The sequence below is a fragment of the Pseudophryne corroboree genome, chromosome 4 (assembly GCF_028390025.1).
Source record: "Pseudophryne corroboree isolate aPseCor3 chromosome 4, aPseCor3.hap2, whole genome shotgun sequence".
Taxonomy (NCBI): Eukaryota; Metazoa; Chordata; class Amphibia; order Anura; family Myobatrachidae; genus Pseudophryne; species Pseudophryne corroboree.
Window position 1 is genome coordinate 57,613,907 of NC_086447.1, and position 22,329 is coordinate 57,636,235.

The 22,329-nt window shown below is 48.0% G+C and overlaps 1 protein-coding gene across 2 annotated transcripts in view; it reads right to left on the reverse strand.

Annotated features, from left to right (window-relative positions):
- KIF13B (kinesin family member 13B) overlaps positions 1 to 22,329 on the reverse strand; it is a 253,470-nt gene that overhangs the window by 72,127 nt on the left and 159,014 nt on the right. For both annotated transcript variants that reach the window (XM_063915075.1, XM_063915076.1), the window contains exons 25-28: positions 10,389 to 10,535; positions 8,197 to 8,226; positions 3,808 to 3,907; positions 651 to 777 (exon numbers count right to left, since the gene is read on the reverse strand). In XM_063915075.1, coding sequence (XP_063771145.1) covers positions 651 to 777; positions 3,808 to 3,907; positions 8,197 to 8,226; positions 10,389 to 10,535 — 404 coding nt within the window. The remainder of the gene's footprint in view (positions 1 to 650; positions 778 to 3,807; positions 3,908 to 8,196; positions 8,227 to 10,388; positions 10,536 to 22,329) is intronic.

Genomic DNA, 22,329 nt, shown 5'->3' on the forward strand with positions numbered 1-22,329 from the left:
ACACGCCGACTCCCACTGCACATATCACAGACATGACACCCATCCTCAATTATATATATATATATATTCATTTATTTTTATTTTTTTTATTTACTTATTTTATTTTTTCATTTATTTATTTAATTTTTTTTTTCCTGTGGCACCACAAGGGATCCATATAGTGCCACAGACAGTGGATCTGGGAAAATATACCCTAGTTTCAAGCAGAACGACAATTGATTACATTGTGCTTATGTGTAGTTTACCAAACTGTATCTTATGAAACCAACCTTTATGCTGAGATAAGTGATCTACAATATTTACAGATGATTTGTTGCTTAGTAAAATAATAACGCTCACAGGAGACGTTACTAGAGGTATTATAGTAGTATTATAGCGGCTGCACAGGGAGACGTATTATCTATAGAGTGTAAGCTTGCGAGCAGGGTCTTCCGACCTCTATGTCTATTATACAGTTTTTTTATTACTGTTTGCAATTGTAAAGCACAAAGGAATATTCTGCGCTATATAAGAAACCGTAACTACTAATAATAGCACAGACTGACTCCAGCCAGGGGGTCTGCACAGTCACATAATTGTAGCAATGACCTATAAAGAAGGAGTACTGCAACAGGATACAGAAGGAGACTGATGGCGGGTGTGAAACTCACCAATTTGCCGGTGCTCCGGGAATACCGCTACCTGCCGAGGGGACGAGGACGGAGTTCCTCTCTTCTGTTAGCGTCAGTCTCATCTCTAGGAGCTGTGCCTCGCGATCCGTATCATCCTCTGTCTTATCTGCGAGACACAATCACTTATATATTTCCTGCTCTTACAGATAAACACCTAGGATTAGATTACTGGACGAAGGTTAGTGAGGGGGGGATTACATTATTGGGGTGAGGTTAGGGAGGGAGGGTTACATAATTGGGGTGAGGTTCGGGAGAGGGGTTACATAATTGGGGTGAGGTTAGTAAGAGGTGTTACATTATTGGGGTGAGATTAGGAAGGGGGTATTACATTACTGTGGATAAAATTAGGAAGGGGGTATTACATTACTGAAGTGAGGATTACATCATTGTGGGATGAGGTTGGGGGGGTTATATTATTGTGGGATGAGGTTGGGGGGGTTACATTATTGTGGGATGAGGTTGGGGGGGTTATATTATTGTGGGATGAGGTTGGGGGGGTTATATTATTGTGGGATGAGGTTAGGGAGGGGGGGTTACATTATTGTGGGATGAGGTTGGGGGGGGGGGATTACATCATTGTGGGATGAGGTTGGGGGGGTTATATTATTGTGGGATGAGGTTGGGGGGGTTATATTATTGTGGGATGAGGTTAGGGAGGGGGGGTTACATTATTGTGGGATGAGGTTGGGGGGGGGGGTTACATTATTGTGGGATGAGGTTGGGGGGGGGGGTTACATTATTGTGGGATGAGGTTAGGGAGGGGAGGTTTCATTATTGTGGGATGAGGTTGGGGGGGTTATATTATTGTGGGATGAGGTAAGGGAGGTGTTATATTATTGTGGGATAAGGTTAGGATGGGGGTTACATTATTGGGTTAGGGAGAGAGGGTTACATTATTGTGGGATGAGGTTAGGGAGGGGGGTTATATTATTGTGGGATGAGGTTAAGAAGGGAAGTTATATTATTGTGGGATGAGGTTAGGGAGGGGAGTTATATTATTGAGGGATGAGGTTAGGGGGGGGGTATATTATTGTGGGATAAGGTTAGGGAGGGGGGTTATATTATTGTGGGATGAGGTTAGGGAGGGGGGTTATATTATTGTGGGATGAGGTTAGGGAGGGGGGTTATATTATTGTGGGATGAGGTTAGGGAGGGGGGATACATTATTGTGGGATGAGGTTAGGGAGGGGGCTTACATTATTGTGGGATGAGGTAAGGGAGGTGGGGTTATATTATTGTGGGATGAGGTTAGGGAGGGGGGTTATATTATTGTGGGATAAGGTTAGGGAGGGGGGTTACATTATTGTGGGATGAGGTTAGGGAGGGGGGTTATATTATTGTGGGATGAGGTTAGGGAGGGGGGTTACATTATTGTGGGATGAGGTTAGGGAGGGGGGTTATATTATTGTGGGATGAGATTAGGGAGGGGGGTTATATTATTGTGGGATGAGGTAAGGGAGGCGGGGTTATATTATTGTGGGATGAGGTTAGGGAGGGGGGTTACATTATTGTGGGATGAGGTTAGGGAGGGGGTTACATTATTGTGGGATGAAGTTAGGGAGGGGGGTTATATTATTGTGGGATGAGATTAGGGAGGGGGGTTATAATATTGTGGGATGAGGTAAGGGAGGTGGGGTTATATTATTGTGGGATGAGGTTAGGGAGGGGGGTTACATTATTGTGGGATGAGGTTAGGGAGGGGGGTTACATTATTGTGGGATGAGGTTAGGGAGGGGGGTTATATTATTGTGGGATGAGATTAGGGAGGGGGGTTATATTATTGTGGGATGAGATTAGGGAGGGGGGTTATATTATTGTGGGATGAGGTAAGGGAGGTGGGGTTATATTATTGTGGGATGAGGTTAGGGAGGTGGGGTTATATTATTGTGGTATGAGGTAAGGGAGGTGGGGGTATATTATTGTGGGATGAGATTAGGGAGGGGGGTTATATTATTGTGGGATGAGGTAAGGGAGGTGGGGTTATATTATTGTGGGATGAGGTAAGGGAAGTGGGGTTATATTATTGTGGGATGAGGTAAGGGAGGTGGGGTTATATTATTGTGGGATGAGGTTAGGGAGGTGGGGTTATATTATTGTGGGATGAGGTAAGGGAGGTGGGGTTATATTATTGTGGGATGAGGTAAGGGAGGTGGGGTTATATTATTGTGGGATGAGGTTAGGGAGGGGGGTTATATTATTGTGGGATGAGATTAGGGAGGTGGGGTTATATTATTGTGGGATGAGGTAAGGGAGGTGGGGTTATATTATTGTGGGATGAGGTTAGGGAGGTGGGGTTATATTATTGTGGGATGAGGTTAGGGAGGTGGGGTTATATTATTGTGGGATGAGGTAAGGGAGGTGGGGTTATATTATTGTGGGATGAGGTAAGGGAGGTGGGGTTATATTATTGTGGGATGAGGTAAGGGAGGTGGGGTTATATTATTGTGGGATGAGGTAAGGGAGGTGGGGTTATATTATTGTGGGATAAGGTTAGGATGGGGGTTACAATATTATAAATCAAGTCTGCTGCACCATGTGACCAATAAACACTTTTCTGAAGGACCGCTCAACTAAATCTTAGGCTTCAGGACTGTGGGGCAGATGCATTAAGCCTGGAGAAGTGATAAAGAAGTGATAAGTGGAAGGCGATAACGCACCAGCCAATCATTACTGGTTTGAAAAATGACAGTTAGGATTTGATTGGCTGCTGCGTTATCACCTTCCACTTATCACTGCTCCAGGCTTAATACATCTGCCCCTGTGTGGGGTAGAATACGACAGACCAGCGCTGCAGCCTGGTACAGAGCACATTCATTAAAGCGCCCCGATTCCATGCAGCCAATGGATTTATTGGCCACCCACCGTATGAATTTGCTTGCTTCAGATAATGCTAGATACACTGCTTGAGTGCGTATCTACCCTTCAAACATATAATTGTAGAAAAACAATTGAGTGGCCATTATAGAGTGTAAATATAATTAGGAGCTGTGAGTGACTACACGCATCTTATCAGCAGCCCCCAATGATATGCTGAATGCAAGCATGATAATCCTGGAACTAGATTACTGTAGGCACCTGGCTTGGCACTAATAGAACCCAGAGACAGGAGACAATATAACGCGGGTTACATCTGCACCTTGCTTGCTGACCAGTTTCTGCAGCTGCTGGTCTAAGTACTCCTGCCGCTTGGTCAGTGCGTTCAGCCACTTCCTCTTCAGCCTGTCCAAGTCTCTGTCCTGCAAGGCGACAGAGCAGACACGTTATAGAGACAACACAAGTAGTTTACATTTAGCATAATAACTGTAGCGTCATTATCCCACGATGTGGAACCGGTGCGGAATTACCGATTTCCCCGTATAGCAGACCGTTATCAAACATGTCCCTCATAAGAAATAATCATCCATGTGCCGTCTTGTTCTTCTGTCCTGTTTTACAGCTTTGTCTTAAAGGGCCCAAAAAAATACTTGCATGTTTCCGGCTGCCCTCGTGGATTACCACATGGTGCTGCTCTACTCGATGAATAATTGTTGGGTGAACTCCATAGGATTCTACTCTTCCAGCCCCGTCCTCCTCTGCAGATGAGAAGAGGCGTCCTATTGAGGGAGACCTGCGCCACGGTTCTCCACTCAGCATAGACCAGCACCGATGGTCACAGTACACACAGTCCGATAGTTACCATATCGGTGAGCTCAGGTGAGGGGGGCGCTAACCAACAGAATTAAAATACAGCCAATTATAGAACCAAATACAAATAAATGGTGAAATCAGCCGATTACACCCGTCCTGGAGGTCCCAGTGGATCAAGGAACTGTCACACACGAGGACCTTGAAGTCAATAGCGACCAGATAGGATCAATTATACAGCCAGGAGGTGACAACAGAGGCATCCTAGCAGTGGCTATGTCATATTATGTTGACAGTGATCATGTTGACACAAGAAATATCAACAGAATGTCAACAATTTATTTTGTCCATATTGACCTTTTCCAAGTTTTGACATTTAGGTCATCAACATTTGATCCATGTCGGCATCACATACGTCAACATTCTGGTGTCACCATTATGAATGTCAACTTGATGACTGCAAAACCTATTAGCCTGTGAGCCAGGGACTGCACCAGCCGCTGTGGGTGCCGGATTAGCGAGCTTCCCCCAAGAAGTCACATTTTGAGTGGAATTGTCCCTTTAACAAATAAAGCAGGTCGTTAGCATCATTAGTAGCGTCACGTCGTTAGCAGCAGCTATTTCTACGTGCCAGATCCTGTCTGACAGAGACTATGGGGGTCATTCCGAGTTGTTCGCTCGGTAAATTTTTTCGCATCGCAGCGATTTTCCGCTTAGCGCGCATGCGCAATGTCCGCAGTGCGACTGCGCCAAGTAAATTTGCTATGCAGTTAGGTTTTTTACTCACGTTTTTTTCTTCGTTCTGGTGATCGTAATGATTGACAGGAAGTGGGTGTCTATGGGCGGAAACTGGCCGTTTTATGGGTGTGTGCGAAAAAACGCTACCGTTTCTGGGAAAAACGCGGGAGTGGCTGGAGAAACGGAGGAGTGTCTGGGCGAACGCTGGGTGTGTTTATGACGTCAAACCAGGAACGACAAGCACTGAACTGATCGCACTGGAAGAGTAAGTCTCGAGCTACTCAGAAACTGCACAGAGATGTCTTTTCGCTATATTGCGAATCTTTCGTTCGCAATTTTAAGAAGCTAAGATTCACTCCCAGTAGGCGGCGGCTTAGCATGTGCAAAGCTGCTAAAAGCAGCTTGCGAGCGAACAACTCGGAATGAGGGCCTATGGGGGTGACTCCGAGTTGTTCGCTCGCTAGCTGCTTTTAGCAGCATTGCACACGCTAAGTCGCCGCCCTCTGGGAGTGTATCTTAGCTTAGCAGAATTGTGAACGAAAGATAAGCAGAATTGTGAATAGAAATTTCTTTGCAGTTTCTGAGTAGCTCCAGACCTACTCACAAATAGCGATCAGTTCAGTCAGTTTCGTTCCTGGTTTGACGTCACAAACACACCCAGCGTTCGGCCAGCCACTCCCCCGTTTCTCCAGACACTCCCGCGTTTTTCCCTGACACGCCTGCGTTTTTCCGCACACTCCCAGAAAACGTCCAGTTTCCGCCCAGAAACACCCACTTCCTGTCAATCACACTCTGATCACCAGAACGCTGAAAAAACTTCGTTACACCGTAAGTAAAATACCAAACTTTTGTGCTGATTTACTTGGCGCAGGCGCACTGCGAACATTGCGCATGTGCAGTTTGCGACTAATCGCTCCATGGCGAAAAAAAATAACGAGCGAACAACTCGGAATGACCCCCTATGAACACTCTGATTTCCCTAAGAAAGTACAGAAAGTAAACCTATTTTATTTTTTACCAAGGACAAAAAGAAGGGCCCGCTGTGCGCGTGTATAATTATTAATACAACAACATGGTTATTTTCAGGGACAGGACATGATAAATACCCCTGGTAAAGATAGGATATCAATGACAACATCTATTAGACAACAGAAAGAAGACGACGCAATTACCTGTAATGTTACACATATATGTGGCATGTACTATAATGTTGCAGGTGACCCAGTTTCGCCAGGTGCGGCTCCAAAACAACAGACTGCAAGTGATATGGCCCTTATTGGGGTGGCAGAGGGCCGCTATACAGTAGGGTTCAGTGCGCAAGTATCTCCCAGCTGCTACCGCTCGCCAATGACACCGGAGGGGACCCAGCAACATGACCGGAGAGGTGAGCTTTGTTAAGTCGACTACAAGTTAAATATAAGCTATTTTCTGATTGGCTGGTCTACATAACAGCAGACTGAATCTATTTGCAGCCTATTATAAGATGGATATATGCTACAAGCTGTAAAAAAGTGGTGGTTGTAGATCCCCCCCTCAGCATCCGCATCCTCTAGATGGTGTAATCCTGCAATGTGTACACAGAGAATTGTTGTGTCTGGCTGGAGGCCAGCTCATATCTGTATCTTCTCAGTACTGGGAATATATCTCATAGAAGGCCGGGATAATATACAGCAACTCCCTCACATTCCTCCGGGTATGTGAGAAACACATTTGTCCTTGGGATAGACAAATGCTCTCCATGTGTAACAATAACCCTCCTTTGCCAGCTGGTGTATAAAGAACTATTTAATTGCAAACAAGAAGCAACCGTTTTACTTTTTGTCAGGCTTCATGATATAGAGCCACGGACGCAGCCACTGGGACCTCTTACCAGAGACAGGACCCCCCCTCCCCCTCCAACCACATTAACCGACATGCCCTGTCATAATACAACTAATTCCCATTGCGTTATTATGGAGCATGGCGATTCTCACCAATACCACTGTGGCTATTGCAGAACGTGAGGTGACTATAGCCCAGTGACCTGGTGACGTTCCTGTCATCCAATCACTGAGATAATGCAGGCTTTGTTAGAGAGTAGTGCGCCCCAGAACGGTCTCCTGCTCCTCTATTGAAGCCGGGCAGCCACCTTTAACAAGATGGCCGCCGCAAACCATACTGCACATGTGCGACCCTGTAGCCCTGTGCCATCTTAGTCTGAGTGGGACTGTGTGATGCTGTACGGGCTGCACTCACATTCACTGCGCATCCTTCAGCCATCTTCTGCCATGGTAAAGAGCCAGATAGGAAGACCTATAAAGCAGGAGGCAGTAGAAACTGAGGTATTGCACAGGGGAGGCCAGGAGCGGTAGAGAATCACTTTGGCACCAGATCACAGCTATCGACACCTACTCAATGGCCACAGCACAAAATGGCCACCTGCAGAGTCAGAACGCTAATTTCCTGAAATGATAGGTGCTGCTGTGAGCATTTGGATGATCTGATTGGCTAAAGGGTGTTCAACCCTCACCTTATATAAAAGTGGATATACTGTACAGCACACCGAGGTGCAGGGCAAGATGACAGTCCGGAGGACATAATGGGCCTGATTCGTAGTTGCATGCTATGTCAGTATTTAAAGAGGCGCTCAATTATTAACCGACTGCACATGCTCTACAATTGTACTGCATACTCGCCAAGGTACCTTAGTGATGTCGCTTGGCGTGTCACAACCTTTGGAGTGTCCCAGTCTGCGATCAATTATGCAGAGAAAATGGTACCAGCGTCCTAGTTGCGCCCAGTAGCGCACGCAAGGGGGATTTCCGAGTACCTGGAACCCCCCACCGATGAGCCAAATGTTTAATATTTGAGACGGAGACAGCAGTGTCTCCGTCTCAGCAAAAGCCGCAATCGCGACCGCGAAGCTGCTGCAGGAGCAGCAGCAGCAGAGAGCTGCGAAAATATGCTATTGCTCAAGTCGCCATACCTTGTATCGGGACGATACACGTTATGGCGGCTTGTGCAATAGCATATTTTCGCACGTCCACAGCTACAAAAATTGCATCTGCAGCAGCATTACAGTAGCTGACAACCATGAACCAGGCCCAATGTCTCTCATTCCTGAGGTAAATTCATAAAAAAAACTTCATATAGACACCATCAACAAAATCTGGTTTTCCCATACCTGGTAGCTGTCCACATCGTCTCCACTGTCCTGAAAGAGAGAGAATGCAGGTAAGAGGCGGCTGGAACAAGTATTTGGATATTTAATGTAGGAATAATACGTTGGGTGTGGATTCAGAATATAGAGCAGGGTAATTTAACGTGAGGCCCTCTAACTGCTGGGGTACACGCCCTGCCACAGAATTGCTATTCAGAAAAGCTGAAATTGTGGCAGGGCATGCTGGGGTGTGTAGTTCTACAGCAGCTGGAGGGCCATGTGTTGGAAACCCCTGACAGAGAATATGGTATTATGTCCTAGTTGCAGCACGATGCAATGGAAAGGAACAGAATTAGGGATTATGGGAAGGAAACAATAAGAACGGCAGAATGCTGAAAGCTGAGAAATCTATATATATATAAAAATGGATGTATGTGTGTATGTATCCTCCTGCATAACTCTGGAAGGCCTGCAGCAATTTACACCAAACTTGGTACACATATCACTTACAATCTGGAAAAAAAATGAGGGGGTAAGACACCCCTAAGGGTGGGGGTGGGAAGGGGGTGACATGTAAAAATCCATAGTTTTCGGGGTCGCAGAGATGAACAAGCCCAGGCACAGCCAGCATTGCTGTCTGTCACACGGCTCACCGCCTCCTGTAATACCCCCTCTCCGATCACGCCGGGCCACCCATGTGAGGTGTAGGCAGGACCCGCTTGGCCGGCGCATTAATACCCCTCGCCTGGTGGAATGTTGAGACTGTGTGTGAGTGTGCTGTTGGCAGCCCGGAGCCTCCATCCACCTACAACCAAGGAGTCCCCGACGACTGCCCCGGGAGCCGGCCTGCCGGGCATTATGGACAGGAGCACTGACTTCCTGGCCAAGAACCGCTCCAACGGCACCAAGAGCCCGTCCAGCGTCTCCAACGGACACTGCTCGGAGGAGAGCGGCAGCGACGACGGTGGTAGCCTCGGACTGAGTGAATGAGCCTCCCCCGCACCCCCTCTCACGCTTGAGGGTGAGTGTCTGGCTGGGTCCGGCCAGCCTTCTCCGCTATAGCCGTCTCCTGTTTTCCTTTGCAGATGTGGCAATGAGGGTGGAAGAAGACTTCCAAGCGCAAACCCCAGAGTTTGAGCCCGGTACGTACCCCATTGCATTTTTCTGCTACGGCTGTGGTGGGAGGGTCCTTCTAACCTTCTGTATTTTATGCCTCCCCAGATTGTCCATGAGCTGGAACATAAAGCCCTTTATCCCACTATGATCCTATATATCAGTATTACATGCAGCATTGTGTCTGTAGGGCTATCTTCCATTTTATCTATCTATCTACCTATCTATCTACCTATCTATCTACCTATCTATCTACCTATCTACCTATCTATCTATCTATCTATCTATCTATCTATCTATCTATCTATCTATCTATCTATCTATCTATCTATCTATCCATCCTGTTGTAAGTCTAATTACTTTACTAGTAAGTCCTTCAACATGAAGTTAGATGCACAGAAATGCTTGAAATTCCATAGTAGAGCGCGGATATTCCGCTTGTACCAGAATAAATGACAACATCTGCGTAGAAAACAGTCACTATTCCGCATGGTATCTGGACTTTAGGTCGACCCTGACTAGGTTGACAGTTATAAGGTCGACCACTAAGGGTCGATACTGACTGAAGGTCGACACATGACTAGGTCAACAGGTATGGAAGGATGACATGGCCAATAGGTCGACACACAAAAGGTCATCCGTTTTTCAGGGGTTTTGGAGGGTTACAGGACCTTCTCATACCTCCTCAATCCAAGTGGGCATAGAGTCGGATTCCGTGCCCAAAGCATAGCGAGCCCGACGAGGGGACACGTTCCAACTGTCGGTGGTACCAGATGGAAAATCAGGTCAGGAAACTCCACACAAAAAAAAAAACCTGTCTCAACCTTCCCCATGGCAACCTAATGACCATGTCGACCTTCCATACCCGTCAACCTAGTCATGTGTCGACCTTGAATCAGTGGCGACCTACTTAATGCCGACCTTCAGTAGTCGACCTAGTGACTGTTGACCTAGACAGGGTCAACCCAATGATCCACACCTATTCTGCATATCATCAGTCTCTACATACTGCCGTTACAGGTGAGTACACAGAGAAAAGAAAGAGGACAAGGAGTGACATTACTTTCCAATTCACGCAGTGCCAGGACATGGGGGAGACTCACCTGATGCCCATCATGAGACTTGGTGGATTTAACATGTACTATGTTTACACAGCCAATAGACACGGACAGTATGGAGTCCTCAATCAGAGGCAGAGTCCCGGAATCCTGCACAGACCTGACCTCCACCTGAAGACGCCGAGACTGACCCTATGCAAGGAAGAAAACAGACAAGATGAGACATTCTATGTGTTACTATACTGGTAAAGGAGAACCCGCCACCACTGCGGCTGTATCAGAGTAATCCTGTCCTGTCACAGAGAGATGGGGGGCAGAGTAATCCTGTCCTGTCACAGAGAGATGGGGGGCAGAGTAATCCTGTCCTGTCATAGATATAACCAGTCACAGAGAGATGGGGGGGCAGAGTAATCCTGTCCTGTCACAGATATAACCGGTCACAGAGAGATGGGGGGCAGAGTAATCCTGTCCTGTCACAGATATAACCAGTCACAGAGAGATGGGGGGCAGAGTAATCCTGTCCTGTCACAGATATAACCGGTCACAGAGAGATGGGGGGCAGAGTAATCCTGTCCTGTCACAGATATAACCGGTCAGAGAGAGATGGGGGGCAGAGTAATCCTGTCCTGTCACAGATATAACCGGTCAGAGAGAGATGGGGGGCAGAGTAATCCTGTCCTGTCACAGATATAACCGGTCACAGAGAGATGGGGGGCAGAGTAATCCTGTCCTGTCACAGATATAACCAGTCACAGAGAGATGGGGGGCAGAGTAATCCTGTCCTGTCACAGATATAACCAGTCACAGAGAGATGGGGGGCAGAGTAATCCTGTCCTGTCACAGATATAACCGGTCACAGAGAGATGGGGGGCAGAGTAATCCTGTCCTGTCACAGATATAACCGGTCACAGAGAGATGGGGGGCAGAGTAATCCTGTCCTGTCACAGATATAACCAGTCACAGAGAGATGGGGGGCAGAGTAATCCTGTCCTGTCACAGATATAACCAGTCACAGAGAGATGGGGGGCAGAGTAATCCTGTCCTGTCACAGATCTAACCGGTCACAGAGAGATGGGGGGCAGAGTAATCCTGTCCTGTCACAGATATAACCGGTCACAGAGAGATGGGGGGCAGAGTAATCCTGTCCTGTCACAGATATAACCAGTCACAGAGAGATGGGGGGCAGAGTAATCCTGTCCTGTCACAGATATAACCAGTCACAGAGAGATGGGGGGCAGAGTAATCCTGTCCTGTCACAGATATAACCAGTCACAGAGAGATGGGGGGCAGAGTAATCCTGTCCTGTCCCAGATATAACCAGTCACAGAGAGATGGGGGGCAGAGTAATCCTGTCCTGTCACAGATATAACCGGTCACAGAGAGATGGGGGCAGAGTAATCCTGTCCTGTCACAGATATAACCGGTCACAGAGAGATGGGGGGCAGAGTAATCCTGTCCTGTCACAGATATAACCGGTCACAGAGAGATGGGGGGCAGAGTAATCCTGTCCTGTCACAGAGAGATGGGGGGCAGAGTAATCCTGTCCTGTCACAGATATAACCAGTCACAGAGAGATGGGGGGCAGAGTAATCCTGTCTTGTCACAGATATAACCGGTCACAGAGAGATGGGGGGCAGAGTAATCCTGTCCTGTCACAGATATAACCAGTCACAGAGAGATGGGGGGCAGAGTAATCCTGTCCTGTCACAGATATAACCGGTCACAGAGAGATGGGGGGCAGAGTAATCCTGTCCTGTCACAGAGAGATGGGGGGCAGAGTAATCCTGTCCTGTCACAGATATAACCGGTCACAGAGAGATGGGGGGCAGAGTAATCCTGTCACAGATATAACCGGTCACAGAGAGATGGGGGGCAGAGTAATCCTGTCCTGTCACAGATATAACCGGTCACAGAGAGATGGGGGGGCAGAGTAATCCTGTCCTGTCACAGATATAACCAGTCACAGAGAGATGGGGGGCAGAGTAATCCTGTCCTGTCACAGATATAACCGGTCACAGAGAGATGGGGGCAGAGTAATCCTGTCCTGTCACAGATATAACCGGTCACACAGAGATGGGAGGCAGAGTAATCCTGTCCTGTCACAGAGAGATGGGGGGCAGAGTAATCCTGTCCTGTCACAGAGAGATGGGGGGCAGAGTAATCCTGTCCTGTCACAGATATAACCGGTCACAGAGAGATGGGGGGCAGAGTAATCCTGTCCTGTCACAGATATAACCGGTCACAGAGAGATGGGGGGCAGAGTAATCCTGTCCTGTCACAGATATAACCAGTCACAGAGAGATGGGGGGCAGAGTAATCCTGTCCTGTCACAGATATAGTCGGTCACAGAGAGATGGGGGGCAGAGTAATCCTGTCCTGTCACAGATATAACCAGTCACAGAGAGATGGGGGGCAGAGTAATCCTGTCCTGTCACAGATATAACCAGTCACAGAGAGATGGGGGGGCAGAGTAATCCTGTCCTGTCACAGATATAACCGGTCACAGAGAGATGGGGGGTAGAGTAATCAGTCACAGAGAGATGGGGGGGGCAGAGTAATCCTGTCCTGTCACAGATATAACCGGTCACAGAGAGATGGGGGGCAGAGTAATCCTGTCCTGTCACAGATATAGTCGGTCACAGAGAGATGGGGGGCAGAGTAATCCTGTCCTGTCACAGATATAGTCGGTCACAGAGAGATGGGGGGCAGAGTAATCCTGTCCTGTCACAGATATAACCAGTCACAGAGAGATGGGGCAGAGTAATCCTGTCCTGTCACAGATATAACCAGTCACAGAGAGATGGGGGGCAGAGTAATCCTGTCCTGTCACAGATATAGTCGGTCACAGAGAGATGGGGGGCAGAGTAATCCTGTCCTGTCACAGATATAACCAGTCACAGAGAGATGGGGGGCAGAGTAATTCTGTCCTGTCACAGATATAACCGGTCACAGAGAGATGGGGGGCAGAGTAATCCTGTCCTGTCACAGATATAGTCGGTCACAGAGAGATGGGGGGCAGAGTAATCCTGTCCTGTCACAGATATAACCAGTCACAGAGAGATGGGGGGCAGAGTAATCCTGTCCTGTCACAGATATAACCGGTCACAGAGAGATGGGGGGCAGAGTAATCCTGTCCTGTCACAGATAAAACGAGCAGTATAGCGAGCAGACATTTGGGTGCAGGTAATGAGGCTGGGGGCACAGACACAGAATAGCCAGGCACTGTAGTGAATTGAACCAGAAAGTGTTAATCCACTGTAACAACCCCCGTTCGCAGGGAGAAACAAACTAAAATCCACACACTTACATCAATACGGTTTCAAGCCAACAAGGCTCATCGGCTTCTCAGTGAAATTCTGTCTACAATGACTCCCCCTTCCCTCCTCCCACCCAAATATCAATATTCCTATTGTTCTAGGTAGCCGCTGGGGCTATGCCAGATTCCCTAGATTTATTGACCCAAGGTAAACGTTACTGGGCAACTGCAGATGCCGAATCTTCATTTCAATACTCTCCGGAATGACACCCATCCAAGACACAATGCAGATGTTTTGCCGTTCGGCTGTTTTACATTTTTAAATGGCTGTAATTATTTTTATAGCACTCGAAAGACCTGCAAGGAAGAGACTTCTTTTGTAAAAGGCTACAAAACCTTAATTAGCAGGTTACCTTTTGTCAGAGAGCTACTACCGTTGACAGACAGATGTATAACTTCCCGTGCCATCGCAGAATCTATAGACAGGAGTAGGACGCCGGATTGCGCAGCTAAGCGTCGTTATTGTTTTCTGGTATCAGTAATCTCAGACACACCTAGCTGATGCTGCTGCTTATCTGCAATCTACACCGGCAACCTACAATGCACAGGGAATCACGGATGGACCAGTATCCTAAACGTACCGTGCGTATGTTTAGTTGTGACACGCTACTGGAACATTTATATACATGCGTGTGAATGATATAAAGTAGCTCGCTTATATATATCAACTGCAATGTTATCCTTACGGTCCTTTAACGCTACCAGGCACATGCGGAAGTTTCACTATAGGCTACATATAAAGCAGACTGTAAATGCAGGACCTGGGACAGCTGTAAATGAGCCGTACAATGTTGCACATGTATAATCATAGTTATTATAGTGTTGACTTGATATCTATATTCTCTGTTTCCTCCTGACATGTTCTTTTCCATCATGCAGCTCTGTATAAAACTGTACTGCGCTCCTTCCCGCAGCGAGGAGGCTAATGTGAATTACCGGGTAATTAGCTAGGAACTTTAGGGAAAAATTAACAAAATAGCAGAGACAGTAATTGCAGCAACAAGGTGAGGGAAATTGGTTATTAGGGAACTTGGGAGCAATTAGGCTCAGCGCAGACATTTCCTGGCGAGCCCGGAGAGACCCGTTTACTGAAGGTTTTTAATCCTCTGCTCCAACAACAAACAAAAGGTAATGCTTACTTAATTTACCTCAATTAATGCCACTATAAAGCAATTTATTACTCCACTGCCCCAGACAAGGTGAAGACCAGAGGGCTGATTCTATGAGGGGGAGTGTTGCTGGGAAGTCGCCATCAGCGCAGCACGAGTCGCACACCACTAACGCATTACACATTAACCTATATACTGCAGATACAAACGGGAGGATATAGAAGCAGGGATCTAGAAAAATGCTGTCATCTGAACACTGATGAGCTGTTGTATTTGGAAGAAGGCTGTGAATGATCTTACACCAAAATAAATATCCTTCAGCACAATGTCTATATACTGGTGGTCACTAGCCTTACTCACGCTACAGCAAGAACATAGGAAGCAGTGTCCACAGTCTGACAAGTTTTATGTGTTATATAGGTGTTACAGGCAGAGAGAAAGACCGAGACAGAATGTGACAGAGAGAAAGAGAGAGCAAGAAAGACACACAGATAGATAAACAGATATTGAGAGAGACAGACGCAAAAAGAAAGAGAGAACATGACAGAGAATGTGACATACAGAGAGCGTCCAGAAAAGGGATAGACCATAAGAGATACACAGGTAGAGGCCAACAGAGGAAAAATAAGATTTTAAACCTACCGGTAAATCTATTTCTCCTAGTCCGTAGAGGATGCTGGGGACTCCGTAAGGACCATGGGGTATAGACGGGCTCCGCAGGAGACATGGGCACATATAAAGAACTTTTAGTATGGGTGTGCACTGGCTCCTCCCTCTATGCCCCTCCTCCATACCTCAGTTAGAGAACTGTGCCCAGAGGAGATGCACAATACGAGGAAAGGATTTTGTAAATCTAAGGGCAAGATTCATACCAGCCCACACCAATCATACATATAACCTGGAATACACATAACCAGTTAACAGTATGAACAAACAACAGCAACGGTCCAAGACCGATTCCAACTGTAACATAACCCTTATGTAAGCAATAACTATATACAGGTCTTGCAGATTTTCCGCACTGGGACGGGCGCCCAGCATCCTCTACGGACTAGGAGAAATAGATTTACCGGTAGGTTTAAAATCTTATTTTCTCTTACGTCCTAGAGGATGCTGGGGACTCCGTAAGGACCATGGGGTTTATACCAAAGCTCCCAATCGGGCGGGAGAGTGCGGATGACTCTGCAACACCGACTGAGCAAACGCTAGGTCCTCATCAGCCAGGGTATCAAACTTGTAGAATTTAGCAAAAGTGTTTAACCCCGACCAAGTCGCTGCTCGGCAAAGCTGTAATGCCGAGATGCCCCGGGCAGCCGCCCAAGAAGAGCCCACCTTCCTAGTGGAATGGGCCTTTACTGAATGTGGTAACGGCAATCCAGCCGTAACATACGCCTGCTGAATCGTGTTACAGATCCAGCAAGCAACAGTCTGCTTTGAAGCAGGCGCGCCAATCTTGTTGGCTGCATACAGGACAAACAGAGCCTCTGTTTTCCTAATCCTAGCCGTCCTGGCTACGTAAATCTTTAAGGCCCTGACTACATCCAGGGACATGGAATCCTCCAAGTCACTCGTAGCCATAGGCACCACAATAGGTTGGTTCATATGGAATGAAGACACCACCTTAGGCAAAAATTGAGGACGAGTCCTCAATTCCGCTCTATCAACATGAAAAATCAAATAGGGTTTCTTGTGAGACAAGGCCGCCAATTCTGACACACGCCTTGCAGATGTCAAGGCCAATAACATGACCACCTTCCAGGTGAGAAATTTCAACTCAACCGTTTTAAGGGGCTCAAACCAGTGTGATTTTAGGAACTGCAACACCACGTTCAGGTCCCATGGTGCCAAAAGGAGGCTGTATGTGCAGCACTCCCTTTACAAAAGTCTGGACTTCTGGAAGAGAAGCCAATTCCTTCTGAAAGAATATCGACAGGGCCAAAATCTGTACCTTAACAGAGCCTAACTTCAGGCCCATATCCACTCCTGTCTGTAGGAAGTGGAGAAAACGACCCAGATGGAAAGTAAGAATTTACTCACCGGTAATTCTATTTCTCGTAGTCCGTAGTGGATGCTGGGAACTCCGTAAGGACCATGAGGGGGATAGCGGGCTCCGAAGGAGGCTGGGCACTCTAGAAAGATTTAGGACTACCTGGTGTGCACTGGCTCCTCCCACTATGACCCTCCTCCAAGCCTCAGTTAGGACACTGTGCCCGGACGAGCTGACATAATAAGGAAGGATTTTGAATCCCGGGTAAGACTCATACCAGCCACACCAATCACACCGTACAACTCGTGATACTATATCCAGTTTGACAGTATGAAAACAACTGAGCCTCTCAACAGATGGCTCAACAATAACCCTTTAGTTAGCAATAACTATTTACAAGTATTGCAGACAATCCGCACTTGGGATGGGCGCCCAGCATCCACTACGGACTACGAGAAATAGAATTACCGGTGAGTAAATTCTTATTTTCTCTGACGTCCTAGTGGATGCTGGGAACTCCGTAAGGACCATGGGGATTATACCAAAGCTCCCAAACGGGCGGGAGAGTGCGGATGACTCTGCAGCACCGAATGAGAGAACTCCAGGTCCTCCTCAGCCAGGGTATCAAATTTGTAGAATTTTGCAAACGTGTTTGCCCCTGACCAAGTAGCTGCTCGGCAAAGTTGTAAAGCCGAGACCCCTCGGGCAGCCGCCCAAGATGAGCCCACCTTCCTCGTGGAATGGGCATTTACAGATTTTGGCTGTGGCAGGCCTGCCACAGAATGTGCAAGCTGAATTGTACTACAAATCCAGCGAGCAATAGTCTGCTTAGAAGCAGGAGCACCCAGCTTGTTGGGTGCATACAGGATAAACAGCGAGTCAGATTTTCTGACTCCAGCCGTCCTGGAAACATATATTTTCAGGGCCCTGACAACGTCTAGCAACTTGGAGTCCTCCAAATCCCTAGTAGCCGCAGGCACCACAATAGGCTGGTTCAGGTGAAACGCTGACACCACCTTAGGGAGAAACTGGGGACGAGTCCTCAATTCTGCCCTATCCATATGGAAAATCAGATAAGGGCTTTTACATGATAAAGCCGCCAATTCTGATACTCGCCTGGCTGAAGCCAAGGCCAATAACATGACCACTTTCCACGTGAGATATTTTAGATCCACGGTTTGTAGTGGCTCAAACCAATGTGATTTTAAGAAACTCACCACGTTGAGATCCCAAGGTGCCACAGGAGGCACAAACGGGGGCTGAATATGCAGCACTCCTTTCACAAATGTCTGAACTTCAGGTACTGAAGCTAGTACTTTTTGAAAGAAAATCGACAGAGCCGTGATCTGTACTTTAATGGAGCCTAGTTTTAGGCCCATATTCACTCCTGCTTGCAGGAAATGCAGAAATCGACCTAGTTGAAATTCCTCTGTTGGGGCCTTTTTGGCCTCGCACCATGCAACATATTTCCGCCATATGCGGTGATAATGATTTGCCGTAACATCTTTCCTGGCTTTAATAAGCGTAGGAATGACTTCTTCCGGAATACCCTTTTCCTTCAGGATCCGGCGTTCAACCGCCATGCCGTCAAACGCAGCCGCGGTAAGTCTTGGAACAGACAGGGCCCCTGCTGTAGCAGGTCCTGTCTGAGCGGCAGAGGCCAAGGGTCCTCTGAGATCATCTCTTGAAGTTCCGGATACCACGCTCGTCTTGGTCAATCCGGAACCACGAGAATTGTGTTTACTCCTCGCTTTCTTATTATTCTCAATACCTTTGGTATGAGAGGCAGAGGAGGGAACACATAAACCGACTGGTACACCCACGGTGTCACTAGAGCGTCCACAGCTATCGTCTGAGGGTCCCTTGACCTGGCGCAATATCTTTTTAACTTTTTGTTGAGGCGGGATGCCATCATGTCCACCTGTGGTTTTTCCCAACGGTTTACCAGCATCTGGAAGACTTCTGGATGAAGTCCCCACTCTCCCGGGTGGAGGTCGTGTCTGCTGAGGAAGTCTGCTTCCCAGTTGTCCACTCCCGGAATGAACACTGCTGACAGTGCTAGTACATGATTCTCCGCCCATCGGAGAATTCTTTTGGCTTCTGCCATTGCCATCCTGCTTCTTGTGCCTCCCTGTCGATTTACATGGGCGACTGCCGTGATGTTGTCTGACTGGATCAGCAGCGGCTGGTGTAGGAGCAGGGATTTTGCTTGACTTAGGGCATTGTAAATGGCCCTTAGTTCCAGAATATTTATGTGAAGGGAAGTCTCCTGACTCGACCATAGTCCTTGGAAGTTTCTTCCCCGTGTGACTGCCCCCCAGCCTCGAAGGCTGGCATCCGTGGTCACCATGACCCAGTCCTGTATGCCGAACCTGCGGCCCTCTAGAAGATGGGCACTCTGCAGCCAACACAGTAGAGACACCCTGGTTCTTGGAGACAGGGTTATTAAGCGATGCATCTGAAGATGCGATCCGGACCATTTGTCCAATAGGTCCCACTGAAAGATTCTGGCATGGAACCTGCCGAAGGGAATTGCTTCGCGTGTCGTCGGAACCAGCTGTGACTTTGGGATATTCAGAATCCAGCCGTGCTGGTGCAGCACTTCCTGAGATAGTGCTACTCCCACCAACAACTGTTCCTTGGATCTCGCCTTTATTAGGAGATCGTCCAAGTACGGGATAATTAAAACTCCCTTTTTTCGAAGGAGTATCATCATTTCCGCCATAACCTTGGTAAATACCCTCGGTGCCGTGGACAGTCCAAACGGCAGCGTCTGGAATTGGTAATGGCAATCCTGTACCACAAATCTGAGGTACTCCTGGTGAGGATGGTAAATTGGGACATGCAAGTAAGCATCCTAGATGTCCAGGGATACCATGTAATCCCCCTCGTCCAGGCTTGCAATAACCGCCCTGAGCGATTCCATCTTGAACTTGAATTTTTTTATGTATGTGTTCAAGGATTTCAAATTTAAAATGGGTCTCACCGAACCTTGATTATCACCTGCTGAGAATACAGCTTGTGAATTGCCGCTAGCACCGCCTCCCTGTCTGAGGGAGCAATCGGCAAGGCAGATTTTAGGAACCGGTGGGGTGGAGACGCCTCGAATTCCAGTTTGTACCCCTGAGATACTATTTGAAGGATCCAGGGATCCACCTGTGAGCGAGCCCACTGACCGCTGAAATTCTTGAGGCGGCCCCCCATACCTGGCTCCGCCTGTGGAGCCCCACCGTCATGCGGCGGACTCGGAAGAAGAAGCGGGGGAGGACTTTTGCTCCTGGGAACCTGCTGTTTGTTGCAGCCTTTTTCCCCTACCTCTGCCTCTGGACAGAAAAGACCCGCCTTTTCCACGCTTGTTTTTCTGGGTCCGAAAGGACTGAACCTGATAAAACGGCGCCTTCTTAGGCTGTGAGGGGACATGGGGTAAAAATGCTGACTTCCCAGACGTTGCTGTGGAAACTAGGTCCGAGAGACCATCCCCAAATAATTCCTCACCCTTATAAGGCAAAACTTCCATGTGCCTTTTAGAATCTGCATCTCCTGTCCACTGGCGAGTCCATAAGCCTCTCCTAGCAGAAATGGACAATGCACTTACTTTAGATGCCAGCCGGCAGATTTCCCTCTGTGCATCTCTCATATATAAGACTGAGTCTTTGATATGGTCTATGGTTAGCAGGATCGTGTCTCTGTCTAGTGTGTCAATATTTTCTGACAGTTTATCTGACCACGCGGCGGCAGCACTGCACATCCAAGCTGACGCAATAGCTGGCCTAAGTATAATGCCTGAGTGTGTATATACAGACTTCAGGATCGCCTCCTGCTTTCTATCAGCAGGTTCCTTGAGGGCGGCCGTATCCGGAGACGGTAGTGCCACCTTTTTAGACAAACGTGTGAGCGCTTTATCCACCCTAGGGGGTGTCTCCCAACGTGACCTATCCTCTGGCGGGAAAGGGAACGCCATTAGTACCTTCTTAGGAATTACCAATTTTTTATCAGGGAAAACCCACGCTTCTTCACACACTTCATTTAATTCATCTGATGGGGGAAAAACTACGGGTAGTTTTTTCTCCCCAAACATAATACCCTTTTTAGTGGTACCTGTATTTATATCAGAAATGTGTAACACCTCTTTCATTGCCTCAATCATGCAGTGAATGGCCTTAGTGGGCATCAGGTTAGACTCATCGTCGTCGACACTGGTGTCAGTATCAGTGTCGACATCTGGGTCTGCGGTCTGAGGTAGCGGGCGTTTCAGAGCCCCTGATGACCTTTGAGACGCCTGGACAGGCACGAGCTGAGAAGTCGGCTGTCCCACATTTGGCATGTCGTCAAATTTCTTATGTAATGAGTCTATACGTGCACTCATTTCTTTCCATAAGCTCATCCACTCAGGTGTCTGCCCCGCAGGGGGTGACATCTCTTCTAAAAGCATCTGCTCCGTCTCCACATCATTATCCTCATCAAACATGTCGACACAGCCGTACCGACACACCACACACACACACAGGGAATGCTCCAACAGAGGACAGGACCCACAAAAGCCCTTTGGGGGGACAGAGTGAGAGTATGCCAGCACACACCAGAGCGCTATATAATGCAGGGACTAACTGAGTTATGTCCCCTATAGCTGCTTTTTCTATATAAATGTATACTGCGCCTAAATTTAGTGCCCCCCCTCTCTTTTTTACCCTTTTCTGTAGTGTAGACTGCAGGGGAGAGCCAGGGAGCTTCCTTCCAGCGGAGCTGTGAGGGAAAATGGCGCCAGTGTGCTGAGGGAGATAGCTCCGCCCCTTTTCCGCTGACTATTCTCCCGCTTTTTCCTATATTCTGGCAGGGGTATTTTCCACATATATAGCCTCTGGGGCTATATATTGTGGTATTTTTGCCAGCCAAGGTGTTATTATTGCTTCTCAGGGCGCCCCCCCCCCAGCGCCCTGCACCCTCAGTGACCGGAGTGTGAAGTGTGTGTGAGGAGCAATGGCGCACAGCTGCAGTGCTGTGCGCTACCTTGGTGAAGACTGATGTCTTCTGCCGCCGATTTTCCGGACCTCTTCTTGCTTCTGGCTCTGTAAGGGGGACGGCGGCGCGGCTCCGGGACCGAACACCAAGGCTGGGCCTGCGGTCGATCCCTCTGGAGCTAATGGTGTCCAGTAGCCTAAGAAGCCCAAGCTGGCTGCAAGCAGGCAGGTTCGCTTCTTCTCCCCTTAGTCCCTCGCTGCAGTGAGCCTGTTGCCAGCAGGTCTCACTGAAAATAAAAAACCTAATTTCTATACTTTCTTTCTAAAGGCTCAGGAGAGCCCCTAGTGTGCATCCAACCTCGGCCGGGCACAAAATCTAACTGAGGCTTGGAGGAGGGTCATAGTGGGAGGAGCCAGTGCACACCAGGTAGTCATAAATCTTTCTAGAGTGCCCAGCCTCCTTCGGAGCCCGCTATCCCCCTCATGGTCCTTACGGAGTTCCCAGCATCCACTAGGACGTCAGAGAAATCTTCCATAGGAGCATTCTTGGTTTCACACCAAGAGACATATTTCCGCCAGATACGGTGATAAATGTTTCGACGTCACCTCCTTCCTA